The 20,005-nt window shown below is 41.5% G+C and overlaps 2 protein-coding genes across 10 annotated transcripts in view; one reads left to right on the top strand and one right to left on the bottom strand.

Annotated features, from left to right (window-relative positions):
- Window positions 1-9,698, bottom strand: part of DOP1A (DOP1 leucine zipper like protein A) — a 59,675-nt gene extending 49,977 nt beyond the window's left edge. For 5 of the 9 annotated variants that reach the window (XM_058834487.1, XM_058834491.1, XM_058834489.1 and 2 more), the window contains exon 1: window positions 9,046-9,172. The gene's annotated coding sequence lies outside the window, so the exon portion shown is untranslated. Of the gene's footprint in view, window positions 1-9,045; window positions 9,386-9,618 lie in introns of those variants that run through there. The other 4 variants (XM_058834492.1, XM_058834496.1, XM_058834488.1 and 1 more) reach the window with 3 other exon arrangements.
- Window positions 9,699-14,556: 4,858 nt separating this feature from the next.
- UBE3D (ubiquitin protein ligase E3D) overlaps window positions 14,557-20,005 on the top strand; it is an 85,065-nt gene continuing 79,616 nt past the window's right edge. Inside the window, exons 1-3 of the mRNA XM_058836844.1 lie at window positions 14,557-14,968; window positions 15,301-15,503; window positions 17,475-17,565. Of these exons, the coding sequence (XP_058692827.1) occupies window positions 14,913-14,968; window positions 15,301-15,503; window positions 17,475-17,565 (350 nt within the window). The 5' untranslated portion in view covers window positions 14,557-14,912. The remainder of the gene's footprint in view (window positions 14,969-15,300; window positions 15,504-17,474; window positions 17,566-20,005) is intronic.

The following is a 20,005-nucleotide window of genomic DNA, read 5'->3' as shown; positions in this document are numbered from 1 at the left end:
TTCATAATAACCATTTTTGGATTAAATCCCAAAAAAGATCAGGTTTGTTCTGGAAAGCTTGTAAAATGCCAACAGATTTCTCAAAGAGACAGTTGCACAACCCCCAAAGTCTGATCTACAAAAGTGAAATACAGTATTAACACTGAAAAAAGAAGAACCAACATATAAAAGCAGCACAATTCCAGTTTTTGCAGGCACATTAGATGGAGAAAGCACTTGACACAGTAAATAATTATTTTTGAGTGCAGAATGCATCAGAATCCTTTTTATTCAGCTGAAGTATAAATACAATCACTTATGGCTAAGTGGAAGATAGGCCTCTGTCTTCCTCAAGTTGAGGAAGTCCTTGAAGGACCTTAGAGCTGAGAGTGGTTTGATAAAGCATTATCAAAGCTTAAAGAAACTAGGCAGAGCACAGGGTTAAACAGCTTTCTTTCAGACTTATAAACTAGTCAGAGCAATCCCTTAATTTTAAAAACAAAATACATTAACATCTTTGACTGAATAACTATGCTTTAAGACATGCCTACCGCACACTGGCTGTGCAAATTTAATCGTTATGAAGTTTTGTATAGAGAAGAAAAAACACTCTGTTTTCTTACTACTCTACAGTTATGGTCTCATTTTTCTATCTTAAATAAGTTGGGTGTTTTTAAAAAGAACTTATGCAAAGAATTTCTTGCATACTTTTCCCCACAATGAAATCTCAGTTTTTGACAAATCACGAGTAGCCATACTAAGTGAGGCACCCAGAGAGGATACTATGTAAATGTTATGTATTATTTTTATAAACTTTGGACTACTATTCTACGATCATTAAAATTACAGGAATGCCCATTGTTATTAGTTCTCATACACAAAAATAAACTTGTTTACTATGGTTTTCTTTTTGTTTAGTCTGAAGATATTTCACAATGCAGTTTTTAATCTTTTCATGTTTCTATAATATATTCTTATCAATATTTTCCTGCTCTCTTCATCTATATTAAAAATGCAGATTTAAAAACACTTGATTTTACAGCTGGTATTTCAATACAATGTAAAGCTTGGTAGTTTCTGTTTCCTTATAAGTAACACACCCTTATTCTTCCATAGTTTACTACTTTGAAAAAATGAGATAAATAATAAAATTTGAGATTAAAAAAAAAATAAACTGAAAAATAGGATTTTCTGCTACACCACTCCACAGCCCATGGAACAAAGCATTTATCTTATCATTAAACAACCACCATTTGTCAGGACGGCCAACTTTCCTTGGACTGTTCTTTATTTGTTTCTCTTTTTAAACAAAAATATGAAGAGCACCATCCTTTGGGGTTTTTTTCCCCCCTTTTTGTATACCAGATGAGATGAACCAAGCTTCTCAGATTGAAGGTTAAGCCTTTCTCATGAGTCTGGCATAGGCAATCACTGACCTGTTAGATGGCCATGGCTTTTTAAAATGGATGTCAAAAAGTAAATATGCTTTTTGCCCCAGCAGAAAGCTTATTATCAATGAAGAAGAAACTACCTAAGATGTATGATACACTTTCAAACAATTTCATAAAATTATATTTAAATCATAAGTGATTGCAGAAGTAGGTCCTGACACCTACTACCTTCTACTTAACATTCTAGTGGGGATTAAAATGCAGATACCACACAATTCTGGGTACACCTGGATGCCTGTGAAGTCTTAGCATGTAACTCTGACAAGGAAAGCAGGTGTCTCAGGCTGTGGATCTTCTTCTGCTCAGGGTTGTGCATAGTGTGTTCCCAGAGCAGCCTTTGGTTCCCTTCACCAATGAGGTGGCATTGGTTTTCCTCCAACTCATCTTAAAACAATACTGCTTCAGTTGTGTTTCCACAGCAGGTGCTCATTCTTCATAACTTTTGTACCTAAGGGCCTTTTGTCTCACTTCAACACACACTATTCACCTGTTTAAGAGTTTGTTTTTGAAATGTTTTTCACTGAAGCCAAAGGAACATGAAGAACAGGAGCTTCATCAAATCAATTCTACAAATGCAGCTTTTATCTAGATTCTGTTTTGATTTAATCACAAGATTATAAGACTTGATTCATAAGCTCTCCCTTATCTATTTTACCCCAAAACTCATCTTCAGGTTTGATTTGCTACTATTCCACTCTTATATTTTTCAAGCATCACCTAATTGCTCTGTTTGTGTGCTTCACACCAATCTGCAATGCTGAAATACTGGTACAGGTCCAGTGGCTGATTGTGGAGCACAAATCTGCATACATCACGTCACTTCAATAAATCTCAAGAGTTGTTCCAAGTACTGTAAGAATCTGAGCTCACAAGCTTGCTCCTTTGAATTGCTCAGGGTTTCTTCTTTGTAATGTAATATTCCAAGTCATTTTTAAAACTGTGCACCATGTCAAGGGTGGCAATGGGATGCACAGTAAAAGAACTAGTAGACAATTAAAAAGCAGATGACAAAAAATTCTACTTTCACTGTAGTGCTATTGCTTTTTAAGTCTTGTATAGTACCCACACATTAAGCCAGCAACTGCAGAAAAACATTTGTATTTAAATAGACTCAATACAAACACAGATTTGAATACAAGGAAAACAGAAGCCTTGTCATTTGGTAATTATGCTTTGTTTCCCATCAGAAGCATTTAACGATATTAGCAAAATAAGTCCTTCAAATCCCACACCAGACTCCTCAGATAAAATTCAAATATAAAATACACATACATTTTTCTATAACCACAGATAAAGATTTTCCAATTACAGCTAATTAATCTGTTTCTAGATTGACTTTCCACAGAATCCTCCTATTCAGAATTTTTCAAACAGGAATCTGTAATGTCTCCTGAAGAAAAATAACCATTTGAGCTTGTTATTTTGGCCAACTGCTATTCAGTAGAATAATGAAAGGAGACTCTCCCCCATACTACACAAACAAACAAAACAAAAGAACCCCACCTGATAGTATTATTAACTATAACTAGCCATTATGTCATTACTATCTTGCAACAGTCTCCAACACTTAGTAAGATATAATATTGTGATTAATAACTTCTCAGTACACTTTTCTACCTAGTCATATTCACAAGTGGACACAACACATTATATTTTTCCATAGGAAAAAAAACTCTGCATTAAGTGTTCGAATTTCTTTCACAAAAAAATTACATTAAACCAAATCTGTATAATAATCTATGCATTACCCATACTAACAACTTCAAAACCAAAACAAGATGTCTTCCTGGGAGTGAGTCTCAAATCAAAAAAGAACTAAATGCAAGAAAACCTATTGCTTGTACTACAGAGGTTAGCTTAGGTACCCAACTGGATGTGCACCCTCCTTACTTATGAAGCTACAAAACAAGTTTATTTATTATTACATAAACTGACAGCAAAAAGATACTGAGTATAATTTTCCTTCTTTTGCATGTTCTTCACAGAAAAAAGACTGGAATAAACCTAAGTCTATCACTGAGCACATTCTGATGCAAGTACATCAGGTATGTAAAATGTTCTTTCTGCTATTCCTGGTCTTCCAAAGGGTGGCTTACATCAGGAGTTCATAAAGAGGAACAAGGAACAAATTTAAAAATTCATAAGGAACATACAACAAGCCTTCTAAGGATATGACTGCTCTAGTTACTATACAAATTTGTAATTATAAACACTAAATGAATGTGCTTTAGAGCATAATTTTTCTGAAATAAAAAAAATAAAAAATCAAATCTGTCAATCTGCTTGTTAGAGGGGAGAAGAAAGTGACCAAAGACTTCTCACTCTCATTGACAAACACATTTCTTCAAATTTCTTCTTAAAAACTGAGTTTAGGGTGATATTTTAACCCTTCTACTCAATTATATTTTATTTCACCTTCGCAATATTTAACAAGTGAACTACAAAACAGTTTTATATACTGGACTGAAATTTTGATTCTGACTCTAGACCCACCAACAAAACGCTACTGATACCTTTTCTTTCAGCCCTTGAGCACTATTGCCTGCATACTGCTGAGGACTATTTCAGTGTTTCTGGCAAAGTATAAGAGTCATCATCTTTTCTAGAGCTAAGTACTTTTGCACTTCATGAATGCCAGAATCTTACACTAGAGTCTCTACTTTTAAAGTATCATTCTTCATGAGATCAAATCACATATTCAGATTTCACAGATCTGAACTTATGTCACTCAGTAAATGAAAGATGATGACTTGCACCTTTCTTACAACTCAGGTCAACCATTAACTAAAATATTCTCTTTTTACTAAAATAACATTTCCACATTTTTCCTTCCTTTCTTTCAACAAACAATTCCCAAATTCTCTATGTAATACATTATAGCTTCATCAGTGATCGTTTTACATCCAAAAATCAACAAACTTCCAGATAGCCTTGCTTCTTATTCTAAATTATGCAAAACATCTAACACATCTTACTAAAAAACAGATGCTAATTTAAGTCAGAATAACACAACATAGGGAAAAATGGGAAAATGCTTCCTTCAAATTGTGGTTATTCTTCAACACTTACTTTCAAGTACTTTTTTTGTCCCCTACTTCCCTTTGTTGACCACTGTATTTGAGCATCCAGTATTTCAATCTAAATCCAGAACTAGTCACTATTTCCCTCATATTCAATTACACACTTGAATAAAAAACAAACAAACAAACAAAGAACAACCACACCTAGAATTTACCATTCATTCATTTGACATGTCCTCAGTGTTACCTCCTTAAATTTTATTTCTTCTCAACTCACTGAGTTACCATCTTTAAGCACAACTTAAATCTTAAATTTTGGCAGCAATGCATCCATCAAAGAAACATAAACAATTTGGTCAAAGACATTTTTAAAATAATCTTCATTTCATTCTCCCATCTGACATCTGAACAATAGCAAATACTTAAGAAGTTTTAGATCATAGAATGTTTTGAATTAGAAGGGACCTTAAAGTGCATCTAGCTCCCGCTCCTCTGTCATGGGCAGGGGCATCTTCAACTAGGACATGAAATACAGTCTCCTGGAGTCACCAGTCACTTTCACAATGCTGAGCCAAACAGAAACATAAAATCCTTATTCTGAAATTATGTGTAATATTGTATATAGTGTATCAACTACCGCTTCCTGGACCAAAAGAAACTGTTGCCATGCTCAAAAAAAAAAAAAAAACAAACCAAAAAACACGTTGGCTTGCTCCCTGAGCTAGGCCTAAGGAAGGGCCTTTTTCAGCTCTCCACAATCAAACCTGCAACATCATAGAGTGTCAGTTCCCACCTTTGGAAAGAGCTCATGAGACTGAATATTAGCAATAAGGCTGTTTGCATTACTCTAAACAGGATATGGAAGGTTCTTGCTTGACACAGCCACATCCATGGTAACCACAAGCTCAGTGGGTTGGAAAAAGCACTATCACAGGAGAACGAGTGTGCACCGCCCTGTGGCTCCTGCTTTCCCAGTGCCACAGCAGAACTGCCCAGCTCTCACACACACACACTGGGCCCTGGGACCACTGCCCTCCCTGCTGAGTAGTGCTTGATAAGTCCACTACATCAAATAGTTATCTTCTCTCCAACTGCCTGAGCACAGGAACTGGACAGGCTTCCTCACATAAACTGCAATTTATTTTCACTTTTGTGTGTTTCAGCCTTGTGCCTTCAAATGGTCCCTATATCCTCCCTGAAATAATTCCTTTTTAAATAGCTAGCTTTTCTTTTCTGAGCATTTATTGAGAGACTTAGTTTGAGGTATTCTTTTTCTTTCTTGCATATTTTTTACTCGTTAAATCAGTAATTCAAATTAACATGTAATACGTTTAAAATAAATAGATAAACAACAGCAAAAAAGCCATAGTAAACATAACAATGAAATCAGCTCAAACCAGAATCACTTCATTTACAGTCATATTTGTACTACACTTTCTTTTAAAGGAGAGTTTGCCAACTTCAGGATACTTTTCAGCTCAGTACAGAAAAAAAACCAAAAATATTTAGATGAGGTTCACTGTTTTACATTACACTTGCAGTACTCTGTACTGAGAAAGAAGCTCTGCTTCCAGGGTCATGCTGTGCCTTCATGTTGAGACATCTCTTTAAATATTCTGATACACAGTTAAACACAGAATCTACCAAATTAACAACAAAAAAGTGGCAACCAGGTAATTTATTCATTTGTTCTTTGCTCACAATAGCCTTTCATTCATCCATACCCATTGTTCTAATATGTAGCTTCAGGTGGGTTTAACATTCTGTCTCCAAACAATCCTGATAGGTCTTTTCATAAAGGTATGGCAGAAGCTCTCACATCCTTATTCTTACCTTACTTGGATAATCTAATAGAATGCATCTGGGCAAGACTTTGTCCATCTTCCTTTTTATTTATGCCCTGAGGTCTAAGGTATTAGTAATGCATGAATTTCAAATTTCAACTAATTTCTATAACTTTATTCTGCTTTTAATTCTAAAGTAGTGTCATATGCCACACATATATCTCTGCATTATCTAGACTGTGGTTATATTTTACAATGCATCTGTTTCCCAGCTCCAGAGGTGGATTTCAAAGGAATTTGTAAAGCAGAATCCTTTTCTGACAATTCTGAAAACGATGCCTGGACCAAAACTTGTTCACTCTCCTTATCCTCAGAAGTAAGCCAGAAAAGACATAAATGAAAGGTTAAATTCTCTACAATTTCTGCAGATGAAAGACCAAGTTAGGCAAAGCACCATTCACTTCTAACTATTTTTTAATGCTTATACTGAACTACAAGTTTCTGATAAAAATAGCAATGTGTTGACTACTAAAACTATTTACCGATTCTCCTTGATGCTTTCTTTTCATTTCTTGTTTCAGTTTTTGGGAGAAAATGGTTGATGCTGCAGTGTTTCTTCTCCCTGGCCTCTCAGAGGGAAATATATCACTTACTGTGCCTATTTATCATTCAGCTTCTTTTCAGTTACAAGTCAGAGCAACATGGTTATTAATCTCAAAGACAATTTATGTGCATACAGAAAAATTACTTCAATTTTTCTATTTCATGCTTTAGCAGGTATCATTTAGCGTAGCCTCTTTTCTAGCTCCTATTTTTCTCAAACATTTTCAAAACAGGGTTTTTAACATGATACTTCATATTGCATCTTGGTTCTCTTCTACACATTGCAGATTTAACATAATACAGCTCCATCAAAGACGAAAAGAAAAAGAAAAAAAGAAAAGGAAAAAAAGAGAAAAAAATACCAATAAGCATTTTCAGCCAACCAACCCAGAGCAAGCAGTCATTCCTGGCTAAGCAAGAAGACACTAAAGGTGGACAGCAGGAACAGTGGCCAAGAGAACTAAACAAGCGATGAACACATGGAAGTGTCCTCCCTGTATTCAAACAGAAAACACTGACAGATTAGAGGCTGAGCCCACTTACACCAGCAGAGTACAGTTAATTTTCTTCACAGTGGCTGGTAAGGGGCTGTTTTGGATTTGTGCTAAACATGGTTAATAATATAGAGATATTTTTGTTATTGCTGGACAGGGTTACACAAAGCCAAGACCTTTTCTACTTTTTGTATTGCCATGCTGGCAAGCAGGCTGGAGGTGCATGGGAGATTTGGAGGAGACAAAGCTGGGACAGGTGATCCAAACTGGCCAAAGAGATATTCCAGACAATATGACATCATGTTTAGCATACAAAGAAGGAGGAAGGGGAGGACATTTGTAATGATGGTGCTTGTTTTCTTCCCAAGCCACTGCTAGGTATGACAGGGCCCTGCTCCTGGAGATGGCCGAACCTGCCATAGGAAGGTCTGAATTCATTCCCTGCTTTGCTTTGCTTGTGTGTCTGCTGCTTTCCCTATTAAACTGTCCTTGTCTCAACCCATGAGTTTTCTTCCTATTATCTTTCTCATTCTCTCCCTTGTCAGCAGGTGGGGGAATGGGGCCTGACTGCTGCCTGGGGTTGAACCAGGCACACACACACAGCTTGCTGTGCTGTGATGAGCATTTCTTACCGTCTGCATAGCACGCCGATAACTTTATACAGGAAAAGCACTTCCTACGTTGTGAACAGAATCATCCACTTATAAGCACAGCCACTCCAGTAATGGAAGATATAAGACACCCTTTTTTTTGAAAAACGCTGTTTAAGTATCTACTGTCACAGGTAATACCAACAAGTTGGGAAAGCAAGACATTCAGTGAGCTAGAAATGCAGCCTCTCCCCATATCATTTACAGGTTGCTTAGTTTCCCAAAGTGCCAATTCTCATGTCAATGAAAACAAACCCACAAATTACACTGTAAATATTCTTCCTGTTTCCAAACTGACATCCCCTCTTGCAGCATTCATACATGCTATACTGAAAATTATTGTACATTTTGGATAATCACAATATTTAGGCATCACACTATTAGCAAAAGTTCTACTGTATCTCACCCTGTTTTTGAAAAGGTACCAAAATTTAAAAAAAATAAGACCATAAAAAAAGCACAAAGAAAGGAAATTTGATAGCAAGGCCTGCTTAAGTATTTAACGCAGGCCAAGCCTTGGCAGCAAAATGAAAAGACTAGGATCTTCAGCTTTATAATGTGGCCCCTTATAACCTGCAAGCATCTAGCCTGTTATTCTTTAGATACAGTCTTCCCAACTCTTCACGCTCCTACAGCCAAATTCAGGTATCAGTAACACTCTGCAGTTAATCTGACAGCCATAAGACTTTCACTATTACTGCATACTGAAAGACGATCCAGGAGTGAAAGGGTTCTTGCAATCAGCACAAAAACAACGGTTGAGTCACCTAGAACAAGCTCTTTAAAATCTGCACCTCATATCTAACATATTTCAAGTCACTTAAAGAGATAAATTGTTCAGGCTTCTCCGGTTATTGTCACAGTATGAAAATATTTCTGAAAAACATTTAACACCAGAAGCTGTCATGTATTTATGCTTTTCAAACTGGTACCACAAGACATAAGGCCATCTCTGCATCAACAGATGAATTTTAACCCTGCACCACACAACCCAGTGACAGCCGTATGTCCCATGTATCCTTCCAAATACCACACGCAGCAACTCCAGCAACCGGGAATCTCACCTAAAAGAGGCCCACAGCCCCCTGGACGCTCAAGGTCAAAGCAGGACGACCCTGGCAGCCCAACGCCAAGCTCGCTCTCAGGCAGGAGGGAAGAGCTCCCTAGGGAATCTCCACCACGAAGGCGAAGCCAGGCCCCGCCGGCCGGTGCCGGGGTGCCGGCGCGAGGAGAGGCTCCGCACCCCAAAACTCACCCGGGCGCGCTCCTCGCTGCGGGGGGACAGAGCCCGGAGGGGAGGGGTGGACAGGTGCCACAGGTTAATTGATGCAGCGTAATTAACAGGCTATAACAGCTCTCCCCGGGCTCCTCAGCACCTCCCCCTTGCACACAGCCCACTACGGTCTGGCCGTGTCCGCCACGACGGTGCCGGAGGGGAGGGCAGAGCAAAGCAGAGCAGGGCAGACCACACCAGAGAGAGGGCCGGCTCGGCTCGGCTCGACTCCAGGGGCGGACCCTCTCCAACACCGGCGCGGGGACGGGGGTGGAGGGAGGGGAGCGGGAGCAGAAGGCGCCGCCGGGCCGCGCTGCGTGCCCGCACCGGGGTCCCGGGGAAGGAGCGGAGGGAGCGGCGTTACCTGAGCGACCCGAGCCGGAAGAGCCCGACCGCCACCGGCACCCCCGCGCCGCCCTGACAGCTCCCGGCGTGCCCCGCGCCGCGCCCGCCCCGCCCCGCCGCGCTCAGCCGCGCTGCGCCCCCTGGCGGGACGCGGGCGAGCAGCGGGCTCGGTGCGAGTGCATGTGCTTGTTTATCCGGCCTGATATTTACTGAGTTTATCAAATACAGCGCAGGTAAAAATGGAAGATTGATGGTTCTTTAGAAAATTATACTGCAACAGGCCTCCCAGTGATGCTGTGGATGCCCCATTCCTGGAAGTGTTCGAGGCCAGATTTCATGGGGCTCTGAGCAATCGGGTCTAGTAGAAGGTGTCCCCGCTCACGGCAGCGGGGCTTGGAAGGAGATGATCTATAAGATTACAGATCAATTAGGTTGATGAGAGCTCTGAAATCATCAAGTCCAGCCTATGATCAAACACTACCATGTTAACCACACCATGGAACTAAGTGCCATGTCCAGTCTTTAAACACCTCCAGGAACTGTGACTCTACCACCTCCACGGGGAGACCATTCCCATGTCCAACTAGCCTTTCTGTGAAGAATTGCCTCTGAATGTCCAACCTATACCTCCCCTGGCATAGCTTATGACTATACCCTCTTGTCCTGTTTCTGGTTGTCTGGCAGAAGAGGCCAACCCCCACCTGGTCCCTTTCAACCCAAACTGTTCTGTGATGCTAAGATGTGATATTATCTTCATTAGCAGTACCTGTATTGGGAATTTTCTAAAATTTCTTGTGATTAGTATGCTTGAATCCTTACTACACACAAAAGCATATGGTGCCCAGATGGATGGTATTGGAAGGAATTTTTTACTGCATTGCAAGAATGATTTTTCAACTGACCAGTTATACAGTATAAAGGATACAGCTCTTAGACTGTAATCTGTTAGTTTTAAAGTCATCATTACGGTTCTCAAATTTAAGCAGACTTCATAATAGCAAGCAGAGCTTATGGTTATAAATTACTTGGGTAACTGAAAAAAAAAAAAAAAAAAAAAAAAAGTGTGTGTCGCCCTGAAAACTCAGCTCCTGAGCTTGCTAATATAGTTTTCTAAAGACTTTCCCCAGGACAGTAACTGTAAACATAGATATGTGTACATTCTTTCTGTTACACGTCTTGTGATGGACATCTCTCATGGCCAGTGCAGTGAGAAAGTGTTATCCTGACCATCCAATCCCTGGCCATGGTCAGAAGCCTATAAATCCTGGGAGGAAAAATAAACTTTCTCTTATTTTCACCACACCTCTACCTGTGTCCATGTGATCTATTCATCTTCAGCAGCAACAGGTGTGTTCAGCTTACATGATTAATATTTTAGGCTTTGTCTGAGGACAAGTATTTCTAAAATATTGCCAGGGGAAAATCTCATAATACTTATAATTCTTCTACTCAGTGACTTATATTGCCAGCCGATATTTAATGAAGTCTAATTTTGTTCTCCAGACTTAGGATAATAATAAAGAGTAAATGCAATTCCTTTTCTCATTAAACTATACCAGGAGTGGTACATGAAAAATAGTTACTTTCTGGAAAGCTGACAATTTCCACTGGTTTTCTGAGGCATCAAATATGACTCTAAGTGTCATGTATTTTTAATTAAAATGGTGTACTTCCATTTATTTTTTTTCTTTGAAGAGACTTATAAATGTCTTTGAGATGTAATTTTTAACTTGGCTGGTCATACTTTTGGAGCTATTTAACAGTGGTGAACTTCACAAAGGGGAAGTGACTGTCAATGTCAATAACTGACCATGTGCTTTCACATGCTACTGCATTGCAGAGTGGTTGGATTGCTAAGCTTCCCTTGTGCTGAATTTAGTAGTGGCAGCTACAGCTCAGAGCTCCAAAACACTTCTTTCAAATTTTCTCATCGACTTTATTTGCAGTAGCAATCAAAAAACCATTGTACGTCGTTGGGGAGAATATTGAGAACAAGACAGAGGTAGTTGGCTGCTGTGTAAAAGGCTGGTGCAGCCTCAGATTGATTACGGCATCAATTCTTGTCTTCACAGCTCAAGAGGGATGTAAAGAAGTTGGGAAAGGCACTGTGGAGAGATGTCACTGCTATATTACAGCAAGAGCAATAATGACTGTGACTGTTCAATGCAGAGAAAGAAGGCAGGGGAGAGGATTGATCAAATTCTACAAAACCATGAAAGGCAACACAGCTGTTGTTAACCAAACCCCACAGTATGAGAATGAGTAAGCACAGAAGATTATTTTCTTCAAAGCAGAAAACTTCTAGAACATATTGGCACCAGGGGCTGGGGACTTGGACACTATCTGTAGGTTGAAGGAGAAATTCTTCATATTGATGACAAACACATCCAGAAGTGAACACTGAAGGAACTGGGTAGGGATGTACCCACAGGGGAAGTACCTGGAAGCAACGACACTCAGAGCTCTTCTTTATTAGTACCTTGTTTTACTGATGTTGCAGTCAAAATACTGGGCTGGGTGCAGCACTGATGTTAGGTGCACTTGCTCTGTAGGAAATTTACCTTCCTTTCTCTGTAATTATTTCACAGCAGAAACAGTGAGAAACCTATAATAGACAATTTTGAATAAGTGAGACTCACACCCTGCGAACACTTAAGATTATTCATAACTTTGTAGCTTTGGGTAAGCCTTTGTAACAACAAAGGCCCTTGTACTAATACTAGGAGTCAATTCTCCTATAATTACATGTGGTTTATGTTTGACGCATGACCTACTTGTCCGCAACCATTTAGCCCACAATATATACATTCATTTGTGAATTAATTGGAAAGGAAACCCACCATGTGGATTAATTATTTTTCTTCCTTAAAAAAAAGGAAATGCAACAACAAAACCCCAAACCACCACACCCAGAACAGCACAGTGAACAGTGTAGTCCCATCTTAGAATACTTCAATAAATTCATGCTTTGTAAAAAAAAACCAAAATAGTTCAGTTGAAACTGTTGACTACTGTCTGCTGTATTTTTTCCCACAAATTCTAACCTTACTCCATCTTCTTTTTTGGGACTCTCCTACTTGGTTTTGATAACTCCAAGGTCTAAGCTCACTTCAATATAATAACGTCTTTGATAATTGCTATAAAAGTTACATGTGCAAATTTGCCTGTTTGTTTGAAGCTTTGCAGATCATGTTTTTAAACAATCCTCTGAAACCACAGAAAGTCTTGTGACTTCATAAAAAGTAAATACTTTTAATATTGTGGAAAGACTCCTTTTTTTCAAAGTAAAAGTTTCTTTCCTTGGTGTCCTTGAATACTGAATATCAACTTCTTACATACTGTGAGGGTGGCATCCCGGATGAAGTGTGCAGTGGTGACAGTGTTCATAAGGTAAGGGAAAGTCACACAGACGTGTCAGGGTAGACTTACAGATAAAAAGATAAAAGATCTCATGAGAGGCAATAGAAAACACCCTAGAGCAGCAGTTGCCTGTGCTGAGAGCCTGTTTGCTATGAGTACAATCTAACAGCATTCAAGAGCTTTCACATGCTGCTGTGGTGGCATTCAAGAGCTTGGATGCACGTGGATCAGGAGGAATTCAGGCAGACTTGTAAAGCTGCAAGAAAGGGTGGAGAGGGGGTTTTTTCACAAGGCAGGGCGTGAGTAGAGGTGCATGACCTGCCATTGCCACACAGACCCCAGTATTGAGGAGCCTGCCCCTTTTTCAGCAGAGGCCTCTGCTCAGACTGAACTCTGCGGGCATTATGGGGTGACCCCAGCCAGCTGTTAGTTCAGGGGTAGAATCAGAAGTGCAAAAGCAAGAAAAACTGTGGGTTAAGACGATATTTTAGTAGATGAGGGAAAGAGGAACAACAAAAAAACCCCAAACGTATAGACAATCACTCACCACATCCCACAACAAGATTGCTGATGTGCGGTCAGTCTCTGAGCAATGGTCACTTTGCAAAGACTACGCCCCGAGTGATGAGAGTGATGTTACGTGCCATGGAACATCACTTTGGTCGATTCAAGTCGGCTGTACGACCTTCCCCCCCTGCCCCAGACTCTCCCCCCCCTCCAGCCTACTTGCTGGGTGGTGCACAGTGATTCACTGAAGAGGCCTTGACAGTGTGCAAACACTGCTCACAATAGCCAAAACAACAGTTTTATTATCATTATCAACTCTGTTTGGCCACGAATCCTGAGCACACAGCCCCAGGGGCAGCCCACGGTTCCTGTGGGGATGTGCCCGAGAGAACGGACGCGGGCTTCTCCCGGCGGTGGTGTGACAGGAAAGCAGATGAGAGTCCGGTGTTGACACAAAGAGACTGCGCATAAGAAAACCCCGTCAGACCAGCCGGTTGTGCAGACCTTGACCTTAGGGCTCGGGACCCGATGGGACTCACTCCAGGGTCCCCAGGCCTGATTCTACGGCCAGCAGACCGGGACACCCTCCCAGCCACTGCCTCCCAGCCGGAGCCGAGCTGCTGGATCCTGTGCTTGAATCGTAGCATCCCCATGCAGTGCTACGGGTTTGCGGAGGGCTGACTTGAGAGCTGCTCGGCAGAGAAGGATTCGAGCCCATATGAGCGAGCGGTGCGCCCAGGTGGCAAAGAACGGCAGTGGTACCTTGGCCTGTATCAGCAATAGTGCGGCCAGCAGGACCAGGGCAAGGATTGTCCCTCTGTACTTTGCAATGGTGAGGCCGCATCTCTAGTGCTGTGACCAGTTTCTGAGCTGCTCAGTTTAAAAAGAATATTGTTGTGCTGGGGTGTCCAGAGAAGGACAACAAAGTTCTCTAAGGGTCTAAAAAACATGTCTTACAAGGAACGGCTGAGGGAGCTGGGGTTGTTCAGTCCCGAGGAGAGTCGGGGGGACCCCATTGCTCTCTGCCACTCCCTGAAAGGAGGTTTTGGGGGCTGGTCTCTTCTGCCCATCGTAACAAGACTAGGGGGAATGGCCCTAAACTGAGACAGGAGACGTTCAGATTAGACATTAGAGAAATATTTTTCACCGTTCGGATAGTCAAGGGCTGGAATAGATTTGCCAGGGAGGTGGCGAAGTCGCTATCCCTGGAGGCGTGTGAATGAAGCGCTGGATGATGTGGTTTAGAGACTACTGTGTCAGTGCCGAGTGCACGGTTGGTCTGGATAATCGTAAAGGTCTCTTCCCTCCTTGCTGAGTGTGTGATCCTCTCACTCTACGATTCCAAGCAGGCGGCGCTGTGGCGGGCGGGCGGGCGGCGGCGCCGCGCCTGCGCCGGCGGGAGAGCGGCCGCTTCCTGCGCGGTGCCCGGCGCTGCTCGGCACTGGCATGGCGTTCCTGATGGAGATCAGGCGGGGGACGCAGAGCGCGCTGCTGGTTATCCGGTAGTGCGGGGGCGCTGCCGCCCGCCGCCGCTCGGGCCGTGCGGGGCAGCCGGGGGGCGCGGCGGGTCTGGTTTTCGGCGTCCTTAGCCTTCAGCGGGGGGACCGGGTTAGCGCCTCCCCCTGCCTGTTCGGGTTGTGTGCGGGCTCGGCACAACCTGGGCTACTGTGCAAATAAATTTTTCCTGAGAACGGTGGATTGTTTCTCTCGGCTGTTCCTCGTTCACCGCGTGGATCCCGGGACGCGACCGGGGCTGCGGGGGAGCTGCTGTATAAAGCAGCAGCGCACCCCGACAGCTCCTTGCCGAGGAATACCCATTGCTTTCCCTCCGCAGCGCGGCGGCGGAGCTCCCCAGCGCGCCGGTGGAGGTTTCGGTGTGCGCGGATTCCCTGGAAGTGAGGAGCGCCGGGAGCTGCGATGCGGCGGCGCTGCCGGCAGGGGTCAGCCTGGCGCCGTCCTCGTGCCGCGGGCTGCGGCGCCTGCGCGGGGACGGGCTGCACCTGCGCGTGCGCCTGCGCCGCCCGCCGCCCGGCGCCGGTGAGGGCGGGGCTGCGGAACGGGGAAGGGTGCCCGGGGACCTGGCAGGTGTAAGTGAGGGAGGGTGCGAAGCGTAGATTCTGTAGAGAAACACCTGGAATTGTCGGTTTTAGAAATTGAAAGTGCAAAAAGGACCTAATGAAAGCGCAGAAGTGACGTAACGAAAGGGAAACGCCGTGTGTTTGGGATCTGCTCACAGTTCCCCCCTCCCTGTGCTTCCCTATAGTACTTCATAATGATTATCATTCTCTCCCATTCCGCGTTTGGTAGCTGAAAATAACAATCATAAAATGCTGAGGGGTTGGAACGGGCTTTAAAGATCATCTAGTCGCAAGTCTGCACTGCCATTGGCAGGGATATGTCCCACTAGACCGGGTTGCTCCAGGACTTCCCTGGCTTTGAACCCTGCCAGGGTTGGGGCATCCTCAGCCTCCCTGGGCCGCCTGTGCTGATGTCTCACCACTCTCACAGTAAAGAATTTCTACCTAATATCTAACCTAGATTTCCATTCTTTAAATTTGTACCCGTTACTCCCCGTCCTATTAGTAATGCAATAATCTGATTTATCCAGGCAATTAGACTATGCTTGTCCGTCCCTGACCGCTTAATCATAAAGGATTACGGGTTTGTTTGGGGCTCATTATTCTCACAGCTGGGGTTTCAGAGGTTAGTGTCACAGATAACATCTGCAAAGTTACCTTCTTTATTTCTGTGATGCTAATTCAGATCTAGGATGTGTTTGCAATAAATAGAAAGCATGGTAGTACAGCTGTTGCTTTCTTTCATCCTGGCATCCGAGCTCAATATGTTTAGATTTATTTCATACAATGTGACACAGATATATTAGATAACACAAAATTGCCATTCTGAGCTTCTGAAGTAGAAAAGTATGATAAAATATGTAATATACACTAATGCAGCACCAGAAACACATTGGAATACTCTGTTGGTATGCTGAGGTGGCATCTGTACATTAATCTGTAATTATGCATGTGCTTTGACAACTCAATTATACTGAAATTATCTAATATGTGCTATTAACGAGACATGTTTCAAAAGACCAATGATGAGGTTTTAAAAATCAACTTTGGAAAGTCATGCTAGTGAAAAATAAGTATGCGAACCACGTAGTAATCAATGTATATATTGGATAGTCTTAGTTACCCTTTGATATTTTATATTAATATGCAAAGTAGTTGAAATTCTGGAACATTTTAAAGTACTTTTCTGTTGTGATTGCACCCTGAATTTCAAATATTGAATGTCAGTGCTGAGAGTATGCTTTGATTCTTAAGTATGAGAAAGTGGGCGATGCAAAGCATATTCATATGTAGAGCTAGGCTTACAGTTTTACTTTTCCTTAATGTTATCAGATAATTTGGGGAAGTGTTTATAGCTTCTTTTTCCACTTTGGAGAAGTTGTTTGAGCTTTCTTTTGTGAGACAGCTTTTGTTTTCCTGGCCTGCAGAGGCCGTTGCTCTCTTATCTTTTCCTGTAGTGGCTCCACAATGGTTGGTTTCTTACCTGCCTGAAAATGTAAAACTAGTGTCTGCCCCTGCTCCCTGTCCTGACGATTTGTATTACATATTGGTGTGTCCCCTCATATTGCAGATACACTGATGATCAGAAATACCATTACAAAAGAGTTGCACTGAATTTTTATTTTTATAATCTCTGCAATTATATAAATATATCAACTCCCCTTCTGAAGAGGATTTGCATGTTGAAAATTATTCACACATATTATTCACAATTATTCCTACTCAGTAAGCATTAGGTGGAGATGACAAGTTTTTCCTAAATCGAAATACTTGCTTCTAAAAAATTAAGGTTGTGTTTAAAATGTCAGCCTTTTTCTTTTTCTGTTAGATTTATCCTTTTTGGTTTGAGGTATTTGGCGAGATTTTTTTGTACAAGTGACTGAAAATTTTGCACAATTTTGAAGATTAATATATTTTCTTCCATCTATAGATGTGGTTTTTACTTTGAGGGAAAGCCTGAAACCCAACAAGAATTACATCTTTTACTGTCAGTCCTGTGGTGACATCGTAGCGAAAGACCGGTGAGTACTGCAGTGTCTTGTATTTATAGCAATAAATGCCATAGTGATTGGTATTCATGTTATTTTATGTACTTAGGGACAGCTAAAAGGTATTTCTTTTGAAACTGATAGACAAGAACACATTTGAAGCAGATGACAAAAAGAAAAATTACCTGAAGCAGTTTTTAGCTGTTTATTCATTTACTCCTTGATTTCTTTCTTGCTCTATACTTTAGGTATCCTTTTCAGTTCTTTTCAGTCTCTTGTAAATTTTCATTAGTCATCATGCTGTAACTATAGAGTGGCTGCTCAGAATGGGGATATTGACCACAGCTTTCCTTTATCTTTTAAGCAAAGCCTACCTCTACATAGTTCAGGCATGCTGAATTTGGGAAACACAGGAGCTGTGTCTTAGCTGCGTGACTCGGCCTTATCTCTGTTCCTTACAAAATCTGCGAAGTGAATGAGAATTTTAATAAAAAGGTACTGCATTGTCTAGCTCTTCTGATGAACAATTTTGACAGCTTCAGCTGAATATATAAGAATTGTTAGAGGTGCATTTACAGCCTTTTATGATCTGTGTGGCTTCTAATACTCAAAATAAAAATACAAATGTTTCATTCTCTAAATTTATGTTACTTTCTTCATAGAAAATATGATATGGATACCTACTTTCATAGGTATGGATTTATGGCTAGCTGAATGGAACTGAATGAGGATTTCTTAGCTTTCTCTTCTGAAATGTCTGATCAGAAAGTCTGTTAGTAACTCTTATTTTGGTACATTTGTAAAGTTGTGGAACTTCTCATTTCTAGTCAGTAACATTTGCCTTCAAAACATATTGAGCTTTTGTATATGCATCTCTTGAGTGGGAATTTCAGCACATCAAATTCATATGCTGTAGTTTAAATCTTTTGGTTCTGCATCCTGTAACATGACACAAGCAGAATTTTTGGGAAAGGGAAAAGAATGCACATCCATGGCTTTTCAGTTGGCATTTCTCCTTGCAGGGAGCCTCTGAACTCCTTGAATGTTGCCACTAAAAAAACCTCAGACAAGAGCAGAGGCGTGGAGCTGCCAGTGTATCCAACACATTCTGTTCCAGCATTTCCAAAAGGAAGAGAGTAGCATAGTCAGAACTTATAGCTAAAGAATTCATGTGTTTCTCTCTCCAGGAAGAGTTAAGTATGACAGTGACAGCAGAGGTGGAAGGATTGAAGGGAAATTGCAGAACTGTGTGAAAGAGAGTATATTAAAGTCTGAATTACTAGGAAAGGGTCTGCAATAAGAAAAAGATGAGATCTAGAAAATCATACCTTTAAGAAGAAATTGAAATAAATGGGATTTAGTGTAGATAAGGTTGTGGAGAAGACATAAGATTCTTCCAGTATCTAGGAAGTGGCTGCAAAGAAGGTGTCAGTAATCTTCAGTTGAAGCAAGAGAAATCTAGGTTAAAATGAAAAACAAACAAACCAACAAACCACCCCAAACCTATTCTAAAGCTTATTTTTTTTACTGTTAGAGACTGCATAGGAAGCCTTCTTAAATGTAAGTAATCCTTCCTTGGTGCACAGAAATTGACTCTACATTTTCTGAAATCCTCTGCCTCAGTCTGTTTCCTTCCATAAATCTGATAGCTCTTCAGAGTTTAGGGATATGCTCTTTCATTCTTTTCCATTGTCCTCACATTACCCACATTAGAGGAAATTATTAGATTGGTTTTTTCTTCCATCGTGCAAGAGCTGTAAGGAATTAGGGACACTTTCTTTTTTCTTTCTCTTCTTCCAGTTGGGCTAAGCGTACCTCATATATAAAATAATTCTTTAAGACATTATTGCTGTCATGAAGAAATTTTTAAAGGCTTGTGGTGTGTGGATGCCAGGTGCCCACCAAAACCACTCTATTGTTCCCCTCATCAGCTGGACAGGAGGAACAAAATATAACCAAAAGGGTCACGAATCCTGGCAGCAAACCTGTGCCAGTGTGGGCTTCTCACTCTCTATCATGGGTCCACAGATTTTGCCAGACTTCCCATGTGGCCAGAGACTCTTTTGGGCATCTGTCTGCTCTGGTGTGGGGTCCTCCATGGAGGGCATCCATTTGCTCCATTGTGGACCTTCATGGGCTGCAGCAGGACAGCCTGCTTCACCATTATCTTCCCCATGGGCTGCAGGGAAACCTGCTCCACCCAGTGCCTGGAGCACCTTTTCTCCTCCTTCTTCACTGTCTTTGGTGTATGCAGAGCAGTTGCTGTCAGATTTTCTTACTCTTCTGACTGCAAGATGTTTTTTCCCACTTTATTAAATATATTTTCAGAGAGCCGCTACCACTGCTGATGGCCTTATCCTTGGCCAGTGGTGGGTCTGTCTTGGAACTGGCTGGCATTGGCTCTATTGGACATGGGCAAAGCCTCTGGCAGCTGCTCACATAATCTATCCATGGAGATCCCCTACTACTAAAA

Source organism: Poecile atricapillus, chromosome 3 (genome assembly GCF_030490865.1).
Source record: "Poecile atricapillus isolate bPoeAtr1 chromosome 3, bPoeAtr1.hap1, whole genome shotgun sequence".
In the NCBI taxonomy this organism is placed as follows: domain Eukaryota; kingdom Metazoa; phylum Chordata; class Aves; order Passeriformes; family Paridae; genus Poecile; species Poecile atricapillus.
This window is presented reverse-complemented; position numbering and strand designations above follow the sequence as displayed.